Genomic DNA, 24,742 nt, shown 5'->3' with positions numbered 1-24,742 from the left:
GAGAAGATAACTATTCACTCGCCTGACTTTCTTTACTTTTATTTTCTTTTCTTTTTAGTATATTAAAAAAAAAGGTAAATGCTAAAAAATATTCTTAACACATTGGTTAAAAAGATAAAAATAAAAATATAATATTAAAAATTGATAAAAAAATGATAAATTTAACTTTTAAAAAAATTAAAATATGACTTTTGGTTCCTTAAGACACTTCATGACAAATATATATCTTTTAAATTTTTTTTTTTCGTTCAACATCTCATTTTCTCTCTTATTTTCTTTTATCACATCACTAACTATTACATTTATGATATTACTCCTTCCTTCTCTTTATTTTGATAGTTACTATACAGAGGTGTTGACAAAACATTTTTTAAAATGAATTATTTCAAATGAATGTTTTGTTTGTAGGTGTTGATATCTAACAAAACTCTGATACTAAAAATTATCTGTTTATTTAGGAGATGTGGTTTATCTCTCTGCTCCTTCAAAAGGCCTGCCCAATATTTCATTTAAACTTTAGGCCAAATACCATTTTTGGTCCTTTTAGTTTTATATAATTTTTAAATTAATCCTTTAAGTTTCGAAAGTTTTAATTATGTCCTTTTAGTTTGACATAATTTTCAAGTTAGTCCTTTAAGTTTTAAAAGTTTCAAATAGATCATTTTAGTTGATAAACTATTTCACCGTTACCCCTGCTGTTAGTCTCCGTTTAAGATGTTGATGTAGTCGTTAAGTTGTTGACTTGAATCAAAATGCTGCCTTTTAAAAACTCGATGGTGTCAAAACACTACATTTAATGGTCCCAAATGATCATTTATAGTGCTAGAAAGACAACTATTTACCACAACAAATGTCTTTCTAGCACTATTAAACGACATTTATAGTGCTAGAATGATCATTTGTGACCATTAAGCGTAACGTTTTGACACCCTGGAGCTTTTAAAAGGTAACATTTGATCTAAGTCAACAACTTAACGACTACATCAGCATCAGTTAATTATTAACTGACAGCAGGAGTAACGGTGAAATGACTTATCAACTAAAAGGACCTATTTGAAATTTTTGAAATTTAAAGGACTAACTTGAAAATTCTATCAAACTAAAGGGACCTAATTAAAATTTTCGAAACTTAAAAGGCTACCTTGTGAATTCTGTCAAAATAAAAGAAACAAATATGGTATTTAGCCTAAACTTTATAAAAAAAACTTTCATTTAAAATTGATTTCCCAATCATGTATTGCAACACTCTCGAGAAATTCTAATATTTTGATTTAAATATTTGAATAACAAACTAATAAGGGTAATGATTGAAAAAAGATTATTCCTTTATTATACTACATCCGTTATATAATAGATGACTTATTTGAAAATATACACTATTGACAAACATATTTTGACTGTATTTTCTACTAATATACAAAGATAAATAATATTATATAAGATGTCGTTGGATTCGTCTCGATGAATATTTTCAAATATCAAATTTTCATATTTTTCTAATATATTTTAAAGATATTTAAGTTCACAATTGTGCATTGGTATACAAAACAGAGTCAACTCTGTTATTTAAAATAGGACGGAAGGAGTAGATCAGAGTGAGAACCTCCTAAGAATGATAGATAAGGGAAAAATAATGATAGATAAGGGAAAGAGAATTAAACTTCGTTGATGACTCTAAAAAATAGAGTATGAGTACAAGATCTTATGTATGCAATATTATTCTAAATTCTTCCTAACAAACTAGTGAGTCATCAACGTTTTAGAACTAATGAGGCACCATTTAATAATAACACAATCACTCCACTTTTGATGAAGATCCTTTTGGGTCTCCCTTATTGGATTCAATCTTCAATCCTAATTTATTGTAGCCCATATCCTTGCTCGTATCAGAAACTATAAAAATACAAATTAAGTGTTGATTTGATTTGATTGAAACATATAGAGAAACTTAATATAAAAAACATTGCATAAAAATATATATAGAGTGCCAAGCATTTTTTAATATGTTAAAAGAACTTTTTATGTTTTGAAAATATGTAATATCAATGATTTTAGGATACATTGTGATCCCTCGCACTAATTTTAAATCCTAATCTCTATTTTTTCTTCTTCTTCCGACCAATTTAGGTCACACCTATCTATATCTACGTGTCTTCTCTATTATTTAGACTTTAGATATTTCTCTCTCTCTTTTAAGTGTAGAAAATTTTATGAGATTGAAAGATGATGATTGATGTTTAAGATTGAATTTTGTTTTGTTAGAATTAAAAATCACATTTTGAATATTTATAAGGATCACATACTTAATTAAATTTCAATATTTATTCAACTCAATTGTTTTTGAAAAACTTGTAAGGTGATAGATCAGCAAGAAATACATTTTCTGCTATTGCTTATGTTGGTTTACAAAATCACTAGCTGAGGTATAAAGTGAGTTTGACTATTTGATATAGTGTTTGCAAAATCTATTGATAAAAAAAAGTTATATACCTACTCGGAAATTAATGTTCTATATAAAGACCTAGAAATTGGTCCAAAATTGAAGATCTAACATAACCCAAATGTTGAGGGTTAGACCAAAATTATATTTTGACGAGTTGCAAAATTTAAGGACCTAACATAACACAATGTATTGACCGGTGAACGAAAACAACATGCATGACGGTTTGATCAAAATTATATTTTTTAAATTTTTGCATGACGGTTTTTTAGGTATAAATAACGAGTTCATTTATGCATCGTCAATGTAAATATTATCACATCATCAATCAATGATAAATATTGTTCCCGTGAGCTTAGCTCAATTAGTAAGGAAAATGCATAATATATGTAAGGTATGAGGTTCGAATCTCGGCCACCACAAAAAAAAAAAATCAATGATAAATATTAACATATGAAAAGGCATTACCTAAAATTAGCTCATTTGAATTTAATTGTAAATTTCATTTTACATTTGATTTTCATTTTAATTAGTTACGGTTGCTATGCTGAGCTGGCATCTAGTTGATATATATACTGTAACCATGTATCATTGCAAGCTAATGAAATCATAACAGAATTTCTCCATTGTTGGAGCTTCTTTTCTTCTCTATGGCAGAAACTTTTACTTTGAATAAATATTAAATTGTAAAAACTATTTAACTTTAACCATAACTATTTTTAAAACACACATATACCTCAGTTGGGGACTTGGATCATCTCCGGTGAAAATTTCACTGGATTCTGTGCGGTGTAGATCTGAAACTTTAAATACCCTTTTAATAATTATAAATACCTGCAATGAAAAAAATTAAATGACTTAGATTTCATTGGACTCTCCAGTCACAGGAGAGAATATGCTCCCCTCTGTTGGGTCAAAAATTGAATGTTCATTCGTTCGAAAAATTTAACTTAATGTTTGGAAAAAAAAACTTAATGTAGATCGGTTGTTGTTGAGAGGTAGTGATTTTGCACAAAATCGATGTTATTTGGATGTAAGTGATTTTTTTTGTTGTTGTGTAAGCCGAGTATCCTCCGCGCACAATTACGGAGATTAATCCCTCGAGTATTGTGAGATCCAAATAGACAGAAAACTTTCCTTAAGAGTTTTAAAGCTGCTGCATGCCCAATGCTTGATTAAGTTAGAAGAGACTCGTATCATCATATCTAAACGTTCTTAGGTGACACAAGTGATTTTGTAATAACATCTAAATACTTATATGTTCATGTCGGATCGGCCTAAGGGCCAAACGGTCTAAGTTAGAGTTTTAGGTCTTAAAATTTTAGGTTAAAAATAAATCTTAAAAAGTTTAATGTAATTATAAATATATAATATAATAATTCAATAATGAATGTAGGTGAGTTGATAAAGATGAAGATCATGTCTTAGATTTCTAAACTTATTCGGTTGACTTTTTGTTGATGAAAAATGTTATAAACACACTTTGTTTGGCGGTTATCATAATATCACTTGATTGAAAATTCATTTTTGAACTTTGATGATTCGATACCTTGACACATCGAAAACAAGCTGCTTTGTTTAAACGAGTTTATACATCTTTTCCTGTGATCTTAACTCAGTTGGTTTGATTATGAACAATATATAATATATACGGATTTGAGGTTCGAACTCCGGCCACAAAAAAAAAGTCTATACACCTGTTTTTGTGATCTTAATCAGTTAATATGGTTATGAACATGATATATATAAGATCTAAGGTTCGAATTCGGAAAAAAAAAAAAAAAAAAAAAAACGAGTCTATACACGATATGTTAGGATCTAATTGGTGTAAAACATCAATACACACGCACATATTATTTTCGGCGGAAAAACCGCAGTCTATCTTGTTCTCAGTTTGTGTGTTAGGTCGTATACAAAGAATCTAACTTGAAGTTTCGAGGGTAATATGGTCATTGAGATCAAGTGGGTCCCATGTTTTATATGGTCATTTCCAGCTTTCATGTTGCGTCTAATTAAAAAACAAGAAATTGTTTTGTTGGCTAGATCAATATAGGTTTTTTTTTTTTTTTTAATTTTATTTATTTATTTATTTATTTTTTTCAGGTGGTCTAGACTTCTAATGGTTAGAATTCTTCTTGTGTTCGGGATTTGAATCATCGGTCCCTGCATATAACAATGCATGTCCCTGTCAACTGAGCTATGTTTACGAGGACAGATTAATATAGGTTTTATTACATAATTTTAAAATAAAATCATAAGTGAATAATATGAGCAATGCTATATATCAAGAAAGATTTTATCAATAAAATTTCAAGAATGACATGACAGAATAATCACCCTTAGATTTTATCAAGAAATAATCATGAAATTAATGTTAGCCAATAAAATCTCAGCCTGGCCGGAAATCATGGGGTGGTGGGTGTTATGTATTTTTTTTTTATGAAAGATTAATAAATGAGACTGAAATCTAAAGGTGATTATTGTACCATGTCATTCTTGAATCTTTCTTATAAAATCATTCTTGATATCTAGCATTTTCCGAATAATATTCAATGTCATCATCCTTAACGAAAATAAAATTAGGATATAGTTTGGTCCAACACAAAGAAACTCAATTTTAGTCTTTGAAAAAATACATCAAAATAAGTAAATCACTACCTCAATTCAGCAGAAGTCATGTCCCAAATGTTAAGGAGGATGACACGTGAATTAGATTGAAAAAACAGGGAAAAAAATTATTCAATTTATTCTTGTTGTTCACCATTTGAGAAAAAAAATGGCGTGACAAAAACTTACCATCAAATTCAAATAATAAGAGGAGCTGACAAAATAAATAGAACAAGAAAGATAACTAATACTCCCCCGTCTCTAATTATAAGACCCTTTTGAGAATTTTTTTTATCCTTTTTATAAGATCCATTTGTTATTTCCAACAACATTAATTATTTCTTTATATACATGCCCCTATTTATTATACATCTTTTTCTTCAATCAATAATAAATAACATGTTCAAAACATAAACCAACTTTCTTTCTTAAAAGATAAAATTGTAAAAACAATAGTGATTACAAACAACTTTAATACAAATATCTACTATCTTAATTCCCGTGATTTTGACAAAAGGGTCTTATATATAGGGACGGAGGGAGTAATAAATTCTCAGATACTCTAATTTTTTTTTTTTGTATAAGAGAGTGCCGAAGCCCAATATACTCTAAAATTTTGTTGAGTATCTAATGAACATCCAATCATTTGATAACATGTCATTTTTTGTGTTTAATCAATTTAAAAAATAAATTAATTTTGAATTAATTTTGTCTATGAGAAAGATATCGGTATCCAACAAAACTTTAGATATAAAAAGTCTAAATGATTATTTTTTATTGTTTATTTAAGGGATGCCATGACATTTTTTGGCTCATCTTAAAATTCCCCGTGTGTTTATTTGAATGTGTTGGCCACTAAACTAATAGCAAAATAGGAAGAAAAACAATCTAATTGATTAAACCTTCTACTTGATCAATTAAGGCACAAATGTTACAATAAATTCTATTTTTACTCTACTAATTAATTAACCATTCTTTCTAGTCGATTAGACCACAATGTGGTTTGAAAATAATCAGCATTTCCTTTTATTTGATACAGTGGTTTGCACTTTGCATAAACTATTGACAAAAAAAAGTTAGATACTTACCCACAAAAATCATCTATATAAAGACCTATACATCCCCTAAAAATAAAGACCTAGACATAGGTTGGTCCAAATTTTAGGACCTAACATAACCCAAACTAGGGGGAGATAAAACTGGTAGCCAAAAACAAACGACTATTTGCTAACTTTTTTTAAGTAGTCTGATGATTAGAAATTCACCGTATGAATATAGTATAAGGATTTTTGGGGTTTGAACCGATTCTTACATATATAATGCAACGTCTTTACCAACAGAGCTATATTCACTGGAACACTCTTTGCAAAAAAAAATTATATTTGTCAATCAATCGTAAATGTTAAATCTTAAAAACTATTTGATTTTAACCATAACTACATTTAAAACCACACATATCTCACACATATGTATAGTTATGATATTTTGTTATTGTAGAATTTTTTATATCACAATTAAACTCTCAAGTGATCAATGTCTTGTGAATTTTAATAAATTCTTTTGAACAATTCAAATGTAGACACACTAGTCTAACATGCACATGAGAAGGGATGTTTATGAGAAGTTAAGTAAAAAAAATTAATTAAATATTAGAGTAAAATCACTTATAGATGAAAGGGTGCTTATGAGAAGAATCTTCCGATTGAAAATCAATGGAAGGAGAGAAACGCTTTGAAAATTTGAAAAGAATTGGTCTTGTAAAAGGTACTTGTTTCTTTTATTTATATGTTTAAAAAGTTTATTTGACTATGGGAAGAATATAAAAGTTAGTGGGACTTGAGAAGATTCTTTGCATATTTTTATCTGACCTTATGCATGGTGCAAGGGTCACACTAAAGATTAGTTTAATTCTCTGTCCAAAAAAAGAAGGTTTATTTCATAACCAACCTTCTTCATAATTAATTGAATAAGTACACAACCATTGAACATTTAACAAAAAAAATAAATATAAAATATTTAAAAAAACATAAAGCATGAGAAATAATTAATTATTTGAAACAACCATCCGTTGGCAGGGCAGAGACATGCATTATTATATGCATGAGCCATGGTTCGAACCCCGAACACCTCATTTATTCACCTATGGATAGTTGGGCAAGATGAGGTTAAATTTGTTCAATATACAGAAGCAGAAGGTAGATTGAAAGATTTGACATTAACTATGAACAAATTTTCAATCGATGTTCAATCAAACAAAGGAGACTAGCCAAAAAAACATGAACTATTATACATATCAAAGATTCAAATATGGATAGTTGTTAAGCTAGTTGTCATACATACATACCTACATCTTATATTCCCAGGTTAACTAGGATACTTAGTTATTAGATAGAAAATATACATGATAAATTGAGTACTTTTAGAGAACATGAAATGAAAATTGAAACTACAAATATCATATATGATATTATACAAAATAAAATCATTATCCAATGATTAAAAGGGCAGGTAGTCATCTTTACATTAAACTAACATAATTAGTGTATCATTGCTTAGTGCCCTTCAAAGTCCTTTATTAATGAATTACAAGAGCAATATCACATAATACAAATACAATTTTTTTTGTTTTTTAATGTTGTAACTTGTAAGCACTATTTTTAGGGAAGCTTAGAGAGACAATAAATTATAAAATGCTTTAGTAGTAAAAGAGCACAAAAGGAGGTGTATTACAAGGAAAAGTGCATGTAACTTAAGTGGCAAGCAACAAATCAACAAAGCCATGGAACTAGATGTTTGAATGTGTTTGTGTGCAAAAGTTTAAATCATACAAGAGGGAGAATTAGAGTGCAAAAGTTACCATAGCCATATTAGATTAGAGCAGAATTTGCAAGTCCATCTGAGTACAAAACCAAATTCAAAATTCAGTGTGCAAAAGTTTATTTATGCAGGTCACATTGGCGATCATAAACTCACAATATTATGCCTGCAAAAAAATCTCACCGGTCACAAAGCTCACGGCGACAACATAATACCTATAACATTATAAAATACAAAGTCAATAGACATACATCACCAGAACGCGGGAACCAGAAACTCAATGTAAACAATAACAAAATACAACATAGGTCACCAATAACTAGAAATTGCCACTCACACAGAACGAACACTTCTGGGGGGTGTGACGATGCGAGACATTTTAGAGTAGTAAAAAAGATCTTACATAATCTGATCTGAGAATTTCGACCAACAAGTAACACCGCCACTAGATGCTGCCATGTTGGTATTAAAAGAATTAAGCATCCAAACTATAAATGATAAGGGAATTTATGTCCTCACAAAGTTTCTCCATATGCATCATAACCATTTGGAACTTCAATCGGAAAAGAAACAATACACAACTCTAATGTAAGTGGAAGTTCAAGATACACAACCTCATTCAATTCCGATTTTAACAATATAAGCATTTCTGAAAGGAGTAGTTAAAACAGAAGAAACCCTCGTAATATGAAAAAGAAGAAGAAGCAAGCTATTAAGGAAGAGAAGAACCTTGCATATTGGGTAGCTTCCGATCCTTCATATCCGATTGATATACTAATGAGGGCACTTGACATAAATCATCAATTGCTTTAGCCTCATTGTTGTAATTGTCGCAAACTTTGATCAAGCAACGACTACTATGGCGCGAGTCTTGAAGGATGAAACACCAAAAGAGATACAAAATGACAAAAGACAGATAACTATAAGAGTATCAGTGTACTAGGAAACTGCATAACAATTATTTTTTACTTCTCCAGCTCTTGAATTGTTTAAAGTAATGATTATAAAAATTGCATTAGTGTATAAATTGTTTTGCAGTTTAAATGACATTAATGCATAATTCTCTTGAGAACCATCTCAAAATATAAATCAATCACATCATCTACAAGTTTCTCTTTGCAAAGACAATCAATAATTGTGTTCTATCTTCACACCAGGGTAACATTGTCCAACAATACCAGGATAACTCAATGCCAAAACCTCTTAATTTAAACCATCCAAATGCGACAAAGAAGGCGGTAACCTTCGTATTAAATGCAACCTACCTCGCTGTAAGATGGTATGCTCAGAAGTATCCTCATAATCAGACCTCATTTTCTTCATCTCTCTACGCAATGCATCAATAATTTAATTGAGAATCTTTTTATAAACCTAACACATATCTGGATCTGCTGGAGCCAATGTCTTCCCCTCAATCCCACTACACAATAATCTCACCCAACAAACCATATTCTCCGGTCCAACCAGATCAGTTATGGTAGCACTCTCTTTTGAACCACTGACCGACTTAGGCGTTGAAGCACGTGCATGATCAGTGCATGATCACGAATGGACGATGTAAAGCTCAATCCCACTACAGACCATATATCACCCTACAAACAATCTTCCTCATTCCAACCGGATCAAATTTTATTTAATTTTACACACATGATCAGTGCATTTTTTTATTCAAAAATTGTTTATTTGTATAAAATCTAATTAAAGACCTTATTTTGATATTGGCTAAATGTAGCCTTTAATTGCAATTTTGCTCCATCAATTTTACCACTCTCACAAAATTGATCCATCCTTATCAACATCAAACACATTGGTGCTTCATTCTCAACAAAGTTTTTTCATATTATGTTCATTGATATGAGACTACTCAATAGATATTTTATAACTAATATCTCATCTAACCATTTTGTTATTTTATTTAACAAAATTCGTTGTTTTCTATAATAGTTTAAGAATTAAATTGATGATCTTTTTCATAGTATAGAGACACATTAATTGATTTTAATAGTTTTAGGAATAAATTAAATTGACAGTTTATTCTTTCATAAATATGTGGCTGGCATTCATCATCCTTACATAAATTTGCAAAAGATATTAAAAGACATGTCCCACTCCACTTTTTTGTCACAAAAATATATCAATCACATCACATGCAAACAAAATAAATAAGGGTAAGGATTCAAACGCAGTAAGTTTTACATTAGAATTTATGTTGTTAATTTTTTAAAAATATAAAAAGTGTTATTTTTATTTTAAAATTTTCTTTTTTTAATTTCCTTAACCAGTGGTTAACACGAATAAATAAATAATGTCAAATTACACTTCCCAATCAACAAAATCTTACACAAAATAATATAATATCTACCACGTGGTCTTGGTTGTTGCTAGAGAAGTTCATAAAAAATTTAGTACTATAAAAAAGTGAGACTTATTGGTATTTCTGGATCAAAGTAGAAACTCACTCATATGGAAACACCATTGTTGATTAAAAGCTTTACTTCAGAAAATGATTACTTACCTTTGAAAAACTTGAAAGATGTGAAATATGTTTTGTGGAATGAGACATTGAAGATATGGAAGATAGCAATTCCAGTGGCTTTGTCTTTACTTTTTCAGAACCTAATTGGCTCTTCAAATTTCATCTATGCTGGTCATATTGGTGATATTCAGCTCTCTTCTTACTCTGTGTATCAAAGTGTCATCATTACTATCTATTTCTCTATCTTGGTTAGCACCTTTCTTATCACTCTCATTCATCTAAATTTATAGCTTATAGTTTATAAGGTCGTCTGACTAAAAAAGATTCATTTAGTAACCGTGTTTTCATCATAAGTTTATAGCTTATTTTTTAGACGCTATTTTAAAAAGATCAAAACACAGTTTGTTTAGTGAGTATAAGGGAGGTAAGTGCGTTTTGATAACTAGTGAGAGTGTATGTCATTTAAAGAGACTTTAGGAGAGACCAATGCAATTTCCCGTTATTATTATATGATTTTTTTTTTGAAGAAAATAAATTAGCCCACCCAAATTGATTCCGGTGAGAATCGAGTCTGAGATCTTGATGAGGAGCACACTCCAAGATCCCAAGACAACACCACCAGGTCAATCCAAGTAGGTTTAATTATATTACTGTATGAGTTCAGATGCTGAAGGAGTATTAAGGAGGAGGATCAGAGTTGGATATTTGCTTCTAATTAATCATTAACATTTACTTGTAAAATGGTTTTATTATGAACTAAGTCTCACTTGTAAAATTGCAGTATGGTATGTCAAATGCACTAGCAACACTATGTGGCCAAGCTTATGGTGCAGGAAAATTTCAAAATGCTGGTATTTATCTTCAAAGGTCATGGATAGTACTCTTCACCACTTGTATACTCCTCTTGCCAATTCTTCTATATGCAACTCCAATCTTAAAACTTCTTGGTCAAGAAAAAGAGATAGCCGATCTTGCCGGAAAATATGCTATTCTACTAATTCCCTACATGTTTTCCTTCGCCGTCAATTTACCCCTCGTGAAGTTTCTTCAAGCACAAAGCAAAGTTAATGTTATTATGTACATAGCAATGGTTACATTACTCATCCAAAATGGTCTACTTTACATCTTCATCACTGTATTTGATTGGGGAGTGATTGGTTTAGCAATGGCAAGTAATATCTCAGGATGGATATTTTCTATTGCATTGGTAATCTATGCCATTGGTTGGTGTAAAGAAGGATGGAATGGATTGTCTTGGATGGCATTTAGAGAATTATGGGAATTTACCAAACTTAGTCTTGGTTCATCTGTAATGATCTGTTTAGAACAATGGTATACTGCTTGCATTATACTTCTTGCTGGTCATCTTGATAATCCTGTGATTGCTGTTGGTTCCTTTTCGATTTGGTAAGAATAAGATGATAAGCTACGAAACACATACTCCTCGGATTAGGTGTGTCCTGGTGTCGAATACTTATCATGTTTGATACAGACACCAATACGACACAAACACATATAGTTACATTGAATTATGTCATTTTTTCAAATTATTATCAATGTCGACGTGTTTGTGTCGTGTTCGGTGTCCGTGTCTGAATCTGTGCTTCATAGATGATAAGTAATTTTTTCATATATATTTTTGCGCTTTTATTTGTTACCGACACTTTTTAACTGTTGTGGTTTCTTGCTTTCTTCATAATTGTTTTACTGTTATATTTTTAGCCTTAATATTCAGGGTTGGAACATGATGCTGCTTCTTGGAGTAAGTTCAGCAGTAAGGTGAGTGACTATAAACTAAACACATTAGAGTTGAAAACATTTATAAAATCCTATAAATTTGACTTATATGGGGAATTGAAATCTGGTGATATATTTGAAATGAAGCACGAATACAAACACGGAAATCGGACATGACATAGACACTGACACGCCAACACTGATAATAATTTGAGAAAATGATATAATTTAGTGTAATAATAGGTGTCGTGTCGGTGTCGGACACTGACACGTGTCTAACACTAGGACACCCCTAATCCGTGGAATGTACTTGCTTCATAGTAGTCAATATATAGATCTTTCTTTGTTCAATATATCAGCAAAGGTTTTTATGTTAGTCAAGATATAACTCATGTTTCATAAGAATTTCAGTACAAATGCTACTGTCATGTCTCTACTGAACTCCTAAAACTGAACTAAACTTTTTTTTAGAATCAGCTAAATTTTATTAACAACGAGCGGGTACAAGGCGCACCACTACACGAGCCGAAAACAGAAACAGGTTATAAAAGTCTCCGATATACCGGAAAACTCCACAGCCAAAACCCTATAGCTCCCAAAAAATCTGGTGCTGCTAAAAACAACAACAGAAACAGAACTCAGGCAAACAACAGACTGGCAGAGCTCCCTGCAGCTAGAAACAGAAAAACTGATGCTGCTGTATGCAAACTGACAGCAGGCAAAAAAAACAAAAATGCAGACTCCGCATACCACTGCCTCAGCCACTAAACTGCAACAGGAACCGCTCCCCTATCTAAGCAAGCACTCCTTTGGATCCCAAAGCCATTCGTAGAACATACAAACCAGCGAATTCATCCGGCTCAACCACCATCTCCAAGACAAAACCTTGATGGCCTCCACCAACTCGTCCACCTCACCAATTTTGTTATTGAAAATTCTGTCATTTCTAACCCTCCAAATGCTCCACACCACCGCATGCTAAATCGTCCGAAAACCTTTCCGCTCCATCCCAGCACTCCCAGTGAACAAATAAATTAGGCGGTGTCAAAGAAATGCAATCCCAGCCATCTCATCAAATTGCCCCACACCTTCCTAGCAAAATCACAATGCAGGAACAAATGGTTGGCCAATTCCAACTCCCCTTCACACATCACACAATCTAAAGAGACATCCGGTGATAGCACTTGCCTTAGGGAAAGATTACCTTTTGTCGGGAGCCTTTTATGAAGGAGTTTCCAGCAAAAGCCGCAATTTTAGAAGGATCGTCGCTCTTCCAAATCCGCGAGAGCACCCTACCTGCCTCATCCTAAATGGAATCGTCCGCAAGCATCACCCCTTCCAACTTTGTATACATAATTTTCACCGTAAATCTCCCGCTTCGAGCCTCCACCACCAAACATCCTCCACTTGGCTCTCCCTAATATCCTCCAAATCCTCCAACAACTCTACCAACATCTCATTTTGCCAAACGAAAAGCGGACACCGCCAAGAGAACTCCCAATTTGGGTCCGTCACCGTACCCTCCATAAAAACCGCCACATTTTCCTTCTTTTGGTTAGAGAACTCCCAAAAGTCTTGGATATTTGTACCGGAGAGCGAGTTCACCTCTCCACGGCACATTCCAAAAACTCGTATTCTCACCATTCCCCACTTTTCAAACTTTTATTCAGCCAAAAAGGAAAATTAAAAAGAAATTAAAATACGATGTTGATTAAATATTTATTTGTCAATATATTTTTTCAATGCTCACTAATTATTGATTGATTCTAATGTCTTGCAAGTGTTCGTGTCTCTAATACACTTGGCATGTCACATCCAAGAGCAGCCAAATACTCTTTCTTGGTGGCAATATCTCAGTCCCTTCTCCTTGGAATCATTTTCATGACTGTTATTTTCTTATGCAAAGAAAAATTTGCCTTCATCTTTACCAATAGTGATGATATAATACATGCTGCAAGTGAATTAGCTTACCTTCTTGGTATGACAATGGTTATCAACAGTATTTCACAAACCATATCAGGTTATAATTTACTTGCTTTTGGACTAGAAAAAGTTTAATCTAAGTTTAATTGCAGTTTTGACCCCTTTATTTTATTAGAGTAAAGAAAATAGTCTCTCGTTTTCAAAATCGAACTTTTTGGTCATTTATATAGGTGTGGTAATTGGATGTGGGTGGCAAGTTATGGTTGGTTACATAAATTTGGCATGCTATTATATTGTTGGACTCCCTATTGGAATTTTCCTTGGTTTCAACCAGCATTTAGGTGTCAAGGTATAAAACTATTCTTGCTTTGGAAATGCATCTTTCCTAAATTATCAAAGTTGCTTATATGTATATATTAGGTTTTTTATTATGTCTTTCTTATCTTACAAATCAGTTTGTAATGTAATGAGTGTCATTCTTTAGAAACGTATTTCAAATCTTAACTGTTTTCGATGTGATGTTTGTAAGGTGAGAATTTCACTTGTTAGGAACTCTTTCGAGAACCTATTTATTTTTAATGTAGGATTTGAGTTTTCCTCAACAACCTATTTTAAATATTTCAGATGAAATGACGTAAATCTCTTTCAATTTAAATAGGAGATTTTAGAGTATTAACATTTAAATTTATCATTCTACATACACTTTACCTTATATTATGATTTCATTTTCTTACAAATTTACATCTTTTTGGCTTAGGGTCTCTGGGGAGGAACAATGTGCGGCAATATTCTTCAAATTTTAGTGCTCATAGTCATTATTTATAAGACCAACTGGACCAAAGAGGTAATTATGTTTGATTTTTTTAATCCAAGATTTTGCAGTGAATGCTTTGTTTGTGAACTATTACTCATGTTTTCGTTTAAAAAAAACAAAAGATTAAATATGTTTTTAGTCTTTATAAATATAGAAATTTTTCGTTTTAGTCTTTCTGAATTCTTCCTACGACTTTTAATCTCTATAAAATTTTCAATCATCATTTTTAGTCTCTATTTTAAGTTAACTCAGGTCTAGCTTACATGTTTTTGACAAGTCGAATCGGTCCAATTTTTCAATGCAAAAAAAGTACTTGTTAACATTGAGTTAAAAAGAAGATGTTGGCATTTTCATGGTGTTATTGATTATGATTGCAGGTAGAGCAAACGGCTAATCGCATGAGAATTTGGAGCTCTAACAACCTTCAAAACGATGTGATTTGAAATTTTCAGTTGCTGGTCACGTGCTGTGCACATGCATAGCCACTTTGGATACTAGAGTTTAGAGTCACATTAAAGCTATGGAACCTCGTCTACTCACTCCATCTTAATTCTTCATTAGTTATAGAAAAATAAGAAGGAAGAAAACAAATTGAATCTAAATTATATTTAATTTAACGGAAATAAAGAAATAACATATTTTTGGGAAAAATTATTTTAGGCCATGGGTTTGTATTTAAAATAAAAAGAAATAAACATAGTAAGTGTGTGAAGTGTTTACAAACGATAGATTGAACAAGTGAAGCGTATGGAATAAGATTAACAATAGATTTTAGGCAATCGTAAAAGACTTGAACCTCTTAAACAAGTGATCAATGTAGTAGCGGAGCCATGAATTTTGAATAGTGGGAAAACCATTACACGGAATTTGTTGGGAGGGAGAGTTGGTGTGGTTGATTGTACGGTTCCATAAACCAAGGAGGAAAGGTTTTCATTTTTCTTATTAATAAAGAGATGATCGTAGGTGGGTTTAGAAATAAAATCTCATAAAAACGGTATGTGATATGAATATTGCCTCTACTTATAAACATTTTAATATAGTGAGGTGGGGTGTGATAAAAATTGCTTATTTTAATTTTAAAAAATTAAATATATGAGAGAGTGTAACATGTTTTGTTTCTGTGGTAGGGAAATCAAAATAAAGTGAATAAAATTGTCTGCAAAATCCATACGTGTATATTCCAATTCATATATTTAATATGTGTGCAAAATCTAGTGATAGTATATTACAAGTATGGTAGGGAAATGTTAAAGATATGTTTGAGTATATGAAAGAAATTCAATTGAAAGAAAGTATACTACTTGTGTGTTTCAAATGTTCTTTGATAAAAGATTAATATTGCTAACTAAAGGTGGAAGTTTCCTATCAGTAACATGTTAAAAAAAATAAACGTGAAACGTTCATAAAAACAAATTAATTTCACCATATCTTTACAACATCAACTAACTATCAGTTATTTCTAACCGAAATTATTTCACAAAATGAACTACTATAAAAACAGTTCACAACAAAATCACCAATCTCATGAAAAATGCAAAAATGGTAATGATTTGGAGATGTACAAGATGATAGGAATGAGATGTTTAACACATGTGATGAGAATGAGGATGAGAAGATAGTCTGGGTTGAAATGAAGAGGACTGTTCTGATCATGAATTAATCTACTTAAAAGTTTTGTTATCAAGTGTCCTTAAACACTTATCAAGGAAATCAAAAGTAGACATTTTGTATTATAAATAACAATATTTAACTTCTAAAAAGTTATACACATTGGTTCCCAATACCAAATTTTTACATTTGTACCATAAACAATGTTCTAAACATTTGAAAATTAAAATACAATTCCTTCAATATTTTTAAAAATACTGAATTGTTATTTTGGTCCCTTAAGTTTGTTTTTAATATCACTTTGGTCCCTTAAATAAAAAAAGTCTGTTTGAGTACTTTAATCTAATCTTCATTACACTTTTTGGTCCCTTCCATTGGTTTAATTAAAAAACGTTCGGTTTAATAAAAAAATACGTTAAAAGTTTTACACGTGTCATTATGGCATTGAGTGAAAACTTAATTTATTTTCCTCATCTTTTCCACTTAAATCTTCATCTTCTCCACTTAAAGTCTTCATCTTCTTCATCCAAAAGCCAGAAAATAGAAAGAACATCAACAACAAAATCAATCCTTCATCTCCTTCATCCATCATCTTCCCCATCTCAATCCTTCATCTCCCTCTAACTCTTATTTCCTAAAACTTCTAACCAACTTGTAACAAACTTCAAAACAAACTAAAACAAAGTGTGATCAATCAACTAATCACGATCATCACTAATCTAAACTTGAATTATCAACTAAACTAACATCCTCCCTTAATTCAAGTTTCCACTTCCTTCATGCCAATCAAGCTTCTGAGCTTGATGAATCTGTCAACCTTCAATGCCTTAGTGAATATGTCTGCAAGAAGCAGCTCAGTGGAGCAATGGACAATCTGCAATGCACCTTTGTTCACTTTCTCCCTCAGAAAATGGAACTTTGCCTCTACGTGTTTGCTTCTTCTTCTTCTTCTTCTTCTTCTTCTTCTTCTTCTTCTTCTTCTTCTTCTTCTTCTTCTTCTTCATTCATCACCAATTTCATATTAGTCTCAGCAGATGATGATGATGAATTGTAGTTCATCATATTGAACCTCTTCAATATATCAGATACATACTTCAATTGATGCATCACCAGTCCCACTGCAACTTCAGTAAATTCCATGCCTAGAAAATATGTCAAGTTTCCTAAATCTGACATTTCAAACTCATTCATCATCTGAGTTTTGAATGCTTCTATCTCATTCACAACACTAACAATCATTATCAACATATAGACAAATGAGTAGTTGATTATCTTCAATTCCTTTCTTCACATATACACCATATTCAGACTTGCATTTGACAAATTCTTGCCGCACAAGAAAATTGTCAATTCTCTTGTTCCAGGCTCTTGGTGCTTGCTTCAAACCATATAGTGCCTTGTGTGATCTATACACCATACTCTCCTTCCCTTTGACTTTGAAACCTGGTGGTTGTGTCACATACACTTCTTCATCTAAAGGACCATTTAGAAAAGTAGATTTTACATCCAAATGATGCATTGGCCAGTTCCTTCCACAAGCTATAACAACTATCAATATCACAGTCTCTAGTCTTGCTACTGGAGCATAAACTTCAAAGTAATCCATATCAAACTTCTGCATGAATCCTCTAGACGCTAATATTGCTTTGTGTTTGGCTACTTCACCATTTGCCTTTAGTTTCAACTTGAAAATCCATTTAACATCTATTGGTTTCTTGCTAGCAGGTAGTTCAGTCAGTTCCCATGTGTTATTTCTGCTAATTGAATTCAACTCCTCAATCATATCATTCTTCCATACATCTTCATTCAATACTACTTCATAATTGATTGGTTCTGCATCTGCTAATAGTGCAAAGTTAACAAATTCCTCTTCTTCATTAACTAAATTATCTGGAGTAACTTCATGTCCAGCTAATCTATTGGAAGCAAATCTATGTCTAACAGAAGTTCTAGTGGCTTGATTCTCTTCAACATGTACTTCAGGTTGAACTTCAGTATCAATTTGAATTTGTTCGACTTGATCATTTTCTTCAATTATTGTGGGAACTGTGTGACTAGAATTCTTCTCTTTCTTATTCCAATCTCATGCTTCATTGTCACAAATTTTAACATCTCTACTAATCACTATTGAATGCTTTAGAGCATGATATAACCTGTATGCACCTGTTTCATGATAGCCAGCCAATATCATAGGCTCACTCTTGTCCCCCAGCTTTCCTTTTCTTTGCATCAGGGATATGCATATAGCATAATGAACCAAAAAATCTTAAGTGTTTAGCTGACTGGTTGCAACCTAACCAAATTTCTTGAGGAATTTGTTTAAGTTTCTTTCTGGGGCATCTATTCAAGATGTAAGCTGAAGTTCTTACTGCTTCTCCCCAAAATGTATTAGGCATCTTCTTCAACTTGAGCATACTACTTGTCATGTCAAGCAGACTTCTGTTTCTTCTTTCAACTAAACCATTATGTTGTGGAGTATAAGGAGCAGTGACTTCATGCACAATACCATTATCTTCACAAAACTTCTCAAACACCTTTGAGGTATACTCACGACCACCATCAGTTCTTAAAATCTTAATAGACTTTCCACTTTGCTTTTCAACTAAGATTTTAAACTTCTGAAACATTTCAAATGCTTCACTTTTGGCCTTAATAAAAAATAACCAGAGTTTTCTGCTAAACTCATCATCAAAGCTGATGAAGTATTTGTTGCCTCCTAATGAAGGAACCTATAAAGGACCACACACATCTGAATGCACAACATTAAGTAGCTCATTTGATCTACTTGCTCCACTTGAACAGAATGCATGTCTAGGTTGGTTGCTCAACAAGCAAGTGTCACAGACTGTGTTAGGTATCTCAATTTTAGGTACTCCCATAATCATATTTTTACCAACTAATTGATTAAGACCTCTAAAATTGAGATGACCAAATCTATAATGTCATAGCAAGCTATCTTCATCTTTTACCATAACAGACAAACAATTCAACTCTATAGTTTTCATATTGGTCTAAAAAGTTCTATTTTTTGCAAGAGGAGTTTTCAATACTAACCTTTGATGTTTATCAAACAACTTAAAGGTGTTATCCTTCATAATCACAGAATATCCTTTCTGAATGAGTTGACCAACACTAAGTAAATTGCACTGCATTCCAAGAACATAAAGATCTTCTTCAATTATTTCCATTTTTCCATTCTTTCCTTCAATAGAAATATTCCCTATTCCTTCTGCAACTAAGACTCTATGATCTGCAAGCTTCACCTTTGTATTTCTTCCAGGATCCACTTTCTTAACCATTTATTGGTTCCAGTCATATGATTAGAACTACCAGTATGTAAGAACCAACTTTTTGAATTGCAGCTGTCATTACTAGTTGTTGTAACCATCATGAATAATGACTCAGAATCTGAACCATCTTGTGCACTCTTAGCTTCCTCTTCATCAATCTTTTCTTGTTTCCCTTTACCAGACCAACATTCAGTGGCAAATTGTCCAAATTTCTTACATTTGAAACACTGAATCTTCTTCTTATCAAAAGTTTTATTCTTTTGATTAGAATTTCATTCCTTTGAAGATTCACCTTTATCAGATCTTTTATTCTTGCCTTTAGACCAGTTTCCTCCCATAGAGTTATTCTTCCCTTTCTTGAATATTTTCCTATCATAATCATCCTTCTTGATAGTTTGAACTTTCAAGGCTTGTTGAATTGATCTTTCACTGCTTCTTTCTAAAACCATCAATTCATGAGCTTCTAATGAACTTTGCAGCTCCTCAATCTTCAACGTATTAACATCTTTTGATTCCTGAATTGCCACCACAATGAAATCAAACCTTGAAGATAGGGTCCTCATAATCTTCTCAACTATTTGTTGATCAGTAATAGCTTCACGACAAGCCTTCATCTGATTCACAAGATTGATGAGTTTAGAGATGTATTCAGATTTTTTTTTATCATCTTCCATCTGCATCAGCTCAAATTTCCTCCTCAGTGATTGAAGCTTAATCAACTTCACTTTATCATCACCTTCATGGTACTTTGAAAGAATATCCCATGCTTCCTTAGAACTAACTGTTTTGTAGATTCTTTCAACGTTAGCTTCATCAAGACTTTGTTGAATCAAGAACAAAGCCTTGCAATATTTCTTCTTCAGATCCTTGTGTGCGTTCCTTTGCACTTTTGTGGCATTCGCAGCTAAATCACCTACACCATTCTGCACAACTTCAAGCAAATCTACTGCTCAAAACAAGTTCTTCATCACTTCACTCCATCTTTCCCAATTGCGTGCTTCAAGAATTGAAAGATGAGTGTTGAAACTGATGCTACCATTCATGGTTCTTCCTTCATCGTTTCTTCCTGAATTTGCGTGATTGAAGATCTTGATTACCCCTTTGATCGAAACCACGGGCTCTTGATCCCAATTTGTTAGCGCAACAAATCAAAGCTTGTATCACAAGCTATAGAAAACCAAAAGCAATTTTAGGGTTTGTTAGGGTTTTGTGATTTAGTGAATTTGAGAGAATGAGAAGAGAGAAAGATAATGAATTGAGGAATGTAAAATGTATATTGATTGTAATGAAAATTTGTACAAGGAATGAGCTTATATACGAGCAAGTGTTATGTTACTTGAAGCACAAGTAAGTAACAACTCTGACTCTTATTTCCTAAAATTTCTAACCAACTTGTAACAAACGTCAAAACAAACTAAAACAAAGTATGATCAATCAACTAATCATGATTATCACTAATCTAAACTTGAATTATCAACTAAACTAACAAAAAGAAAACCCATAATTTCTGCAACAACAACAATTTCGGCATCAACATCAACATCATCTTCTCATAGAAAACCCATAAACAATTTTTCCACTTAAAAAACAACACTTTCAATTCAAATAATAAGCCAAATCAAGCAAAATCTTCAAACCCATTTTCTAATTTTTTTTCTTCATCAGATTTACTAACACTGGCAAATCAACAATAATCTTTAAACCCAAATAAAAAAACACAAATCAAAACACATGGGTTCAAATGGATTGAGCTCTGATGATTTCTAAATGTACATGATTTGGATGAAGCATCGAGAGGCTAAGACCGAAGAGGAAACTTGAAATTGAAATTCAAACGTGTTGAATGAGATGGAGAGAAACTACGACCTATTAGTAAGGTTTCATCCATATTTGCTATACTGTGTGCTTTTCTCTACCAATTGAGGTACATTTGTTCACTGTTCAAAAGGTTGAAGATGCCATTGGTGATTTCTTCTTGTAACAAAGAAAAGGTTGTTTTTGTTTTCATCCCAAAAAAGAAGAGAAATGATGATGATTACGATGATTTTTTTGGATTGAATTCATAAAAAAAAAAGAAATTTTTTGGAAATTTGATGAAGGTGGATGAGGAAGATGATCAAGAAGTTAAATAAAGATGATGATTGTACAAACCCTAACGTTTATCAATTCTTTTTTAGGGTTTACCATAGAAAAAACGTTTATCAATTAAAACTAACGGAAATGATCAATATGTGTAATGGGATAAACTTAAAAACTCAAACCGGTTTTTTTTACTTAAGGAATCTAAGTGATACTAAGTAAAAACTTAAGGGGCGAAAAGAGCAATTAAACTTTTTAAAAATTAATAAAATAAAATTCCTAAATTTCACATCATCATCATCATCATCCATTGTGTTCATCATCTTCATTAATCAGTGAAGCTTTTCATTTTATGCAAATTTATTGTTTAAATGAAGTTTGGCCATAAAAAAACTTATATAATAAATAGGGTTAGATATGTTTTTAGTCCCTATAAAATTATGAGTTTTCACGTTGAGTCCCTACAACATTTTAATAGTAATTTTAGTCTTTCAAAATATTATAGTTTGTAAGAGGGTTAATAGTGTTTTACCCCCCTGTAATATAGGTCATTTCCGGTTTTACCCCCTGTGAAATATTTTATTTGGATTTCGTCCTTGTAATTTGAAGATTTTTGGTTTTGGACCTCCATGAATTTTGACTGTACAAAATCGAAGCTATGGCAGGAGGTAAACCAAAATTTGCTCAAATTAACAAGGGGTAAACCGAAATTTGCTCAAATTACAAGGGGATAAACCTAAGTTTGCTCAAATTATAGGGAGTGAAATTTTCCATGAAGGTACAAAACCAAAAAATCTTCAAATTACAAGGATGAAATTTAAAAAAAAAATTTTACAGGGGGGAAATCGAAAATGACATATATTACAGGGGTATAAAACACTATTAACCCTTTGTAAGAATAATCTCTATTTTGAAAACTTTTTACAAAAAATGGATACTTGTAGTCCTCAAAAGTAGTCTCTATAAGATGCAAATAGGGACTAAAAGTGAATAATTTTTTTGTAGGGACTAAACTTAAAAGCTTGTAATTTCGTAGGGACAAAAGACATATTTACCCTAACAAATATATAAAATTAATTGGGTTAAATATGTTTTTAGTCCTTACATTTTGCGCCACTTTGAAGAATAGTCCCTACATTTCATTAAATATGTTTTTGGTCCCTACATTTTGCGTAACTTTGAAGAATAGTCTGTACATTTTAATAAATGATTTTAAAGTCACACAAAATGTAAGGACTATTCTTCAAAGTCACACAAAATGTAGGGATCAAAAACATATTTAACCCTAAAATAATTGGGACCCACTAACTACCACATCAGCATTTCGTTAGAGAATTAACAGCAGTGACTAATTTTGATAATAGAGATAAAATGTGAGGATTTTAAAAATATTTAATGAAATGTATGGACTATTCTTCAATGAGGCGTAAAATGTAAGAACTAAAAACATATTTAACTCTTTTTGATTTGGACAAATCTAATTCATTGTATACAAGAATAATTGTTATGCCACTTGATGTGAACAAAGATCACGTTATAATTGTTAGACGTAATGGTGCTATTAATTGTTTAGGATCTTCCCTGAGACCGATGGGAGCTATGGCACCCCAGGTTGCGTAATATTGCTATTAATTATCGAGTCATAGTGGAAAGGCAGGTTATCTAACCCACGGGGCCAATTAGTGATTTTGACACTTTTTTTGTAAGAGTTTGGCACCCAAAAAAATGTCTCAAGATCCACCATTAGTCATGCCTCAAGAAAATTATAACAACTTGAATTGAAGACACCAATGTATTTTTCTAATTATACATTTTTTCAAGGGTTTTCTAATTAAACATGTCATGATATTTTTATTTTGTCAATATCACGAATTACACAATTTGTACCATAGAGATAGTACAAACTAATTATTCAATCATGTGAAAATTTTAGGGTTAATAGGTAATATATGTCATTTCCAGTTTTCGCTCTTGTAAAATATATTTTTTGATTTACCCCCTGTAATTTATTTTTTGTTTTGATTTATCTCCATAATAGACCAAACAAAAACGAAAAATTTTTGAAACAAAAAATAAAATTGGTTTTTATTTGGCCTATTAGAGGTAAATCAAAACAACAAAAAAATTACTTAAAAAAATATTTTACAGGAGGAAAACCGAAAATGGCATGTATTATAGGGATCTAAAGACCTGTTAATAGGGTTGGGAATAGGCCAGGCTGGCCTACAGGGGCCTACGGCCTGGCCTGTTTTGGCCTGGCCTAGCCTGACCTGTTTAGTAGACAGGCTAGGCTTAGGCTTTTTAAAAAGTCTGTTTAGTTAAATAGGCCAGACTTAGGCTTCCAGAAAAGCCTGTTAAGTCTAATAGGCCAGCCTATTAATACGTATTTATTAAAAATTATTTTTTATATTAAAATAATTGCTTACATTAAAAATATAAACATCTTCTCTATCTATTAGTCCCTAAATAGGCTTTGTTGTTATAGGCTTTTAAGTAGGCTTTAATCCAGTTAAAATTTACTTGTTGTTAAATAGGCTTTTAAGTAGGCTTTAAGGCATGTTTAGCTTATTTAGTAGGCCAAATGAACTATTTGATGGCCTTAATATGAAGTAGGCCTGTAAATAGGCTTTCAGGCCAGTCCAGGCTTTTAAATAGGTCAGACCAGACCAAGAAAAACGGCCTATAATAGGCCACAGGCCAGACTCAGGCTTGTAAATTTTTTCGTAGGCCAGGCTCAGGCCTATCAAAACCTGGCCTGGCCTATTCCCACCCCTACCTGTTAACTCAAAATTTGCATGGAGGAAGTTGAGAATGACTTTTCATATTGCACATATGAAAGGACAAAGCTTTCCTAGTCGAGTCCCCACTTTGACTTTAAAGGACAAAAACCAATTAATTACACGCAACCAAAAGTAATAAAGACCATGCAATTACATTTCCCTAAACACAAA

General features: G+C 31.9%; 1 protein-coding gene across 2 annotated transcripts; it reads left to right on the top strand.

The window, feature by feature from the left end:
* Positions 1 to 10,219: 10,219 nt before the first annotated feature.
* Positions 10,220 to 15,465, top strand: LOC25496404 (protein DETOXIFICATION 35). Of its 2 annotated transcripts, XM_013596724.3 has the most exons (7): positions 10,222 to 10,588; positions 11,122 to 11,747; positions 12,063 to 12,119; positions 13,859 to 14,097; positions 14,231 to 14,349; positions 14,758 to 14,844; positions 15,192 to 15,465. In XM_013596724.3, exons 1-7 carry the CDS (start codon positions 10,328 to 10,330, stop codon positions 15,255 to 15,257), a joined length of 1,455 nt encoding a protein of 484 aa, XP_013452178.1. In that variant the 5' UTR covers positions 10,222 to 10,327; the 3' UTR covers positions 15,258 to 15,465. The 2 variants fall into 2 exon arrangements, with proteins under 2 accessions (XP_013452179.1, XP_013452178.1); XM_013596725.3 differs by lacking the exon at positions 12,063 to 12,119 and having other exon boundaries at positions 10,220 to 10,588.
* Positions 15,466 to 24,742: the final 9,277 nt, after the last annotated feature.

The sequence above is a fragment of the Medicago truncatula genome, chromosome 6 (genome assembly GCF_003473485.1).
Source record: "Medicago truncatula cultivar Jemalong A17 chromosome 6, MtrunA17r5.0-ANR, whole genome shotgun sequence".
Classification (NCBI taxonomy): domain Eukaryota; kingdom Viridiplantae; phylum Streptophyta; class Magnoliopsida; order Fabales; family Fabaceae; genus Medicago; species Medicago truncatula.
The sequence above is the reverse complement of the archived record's forward strand: the minus strand, read 5'-3'. Positions and strand labels throughout refer to the sequence as shown.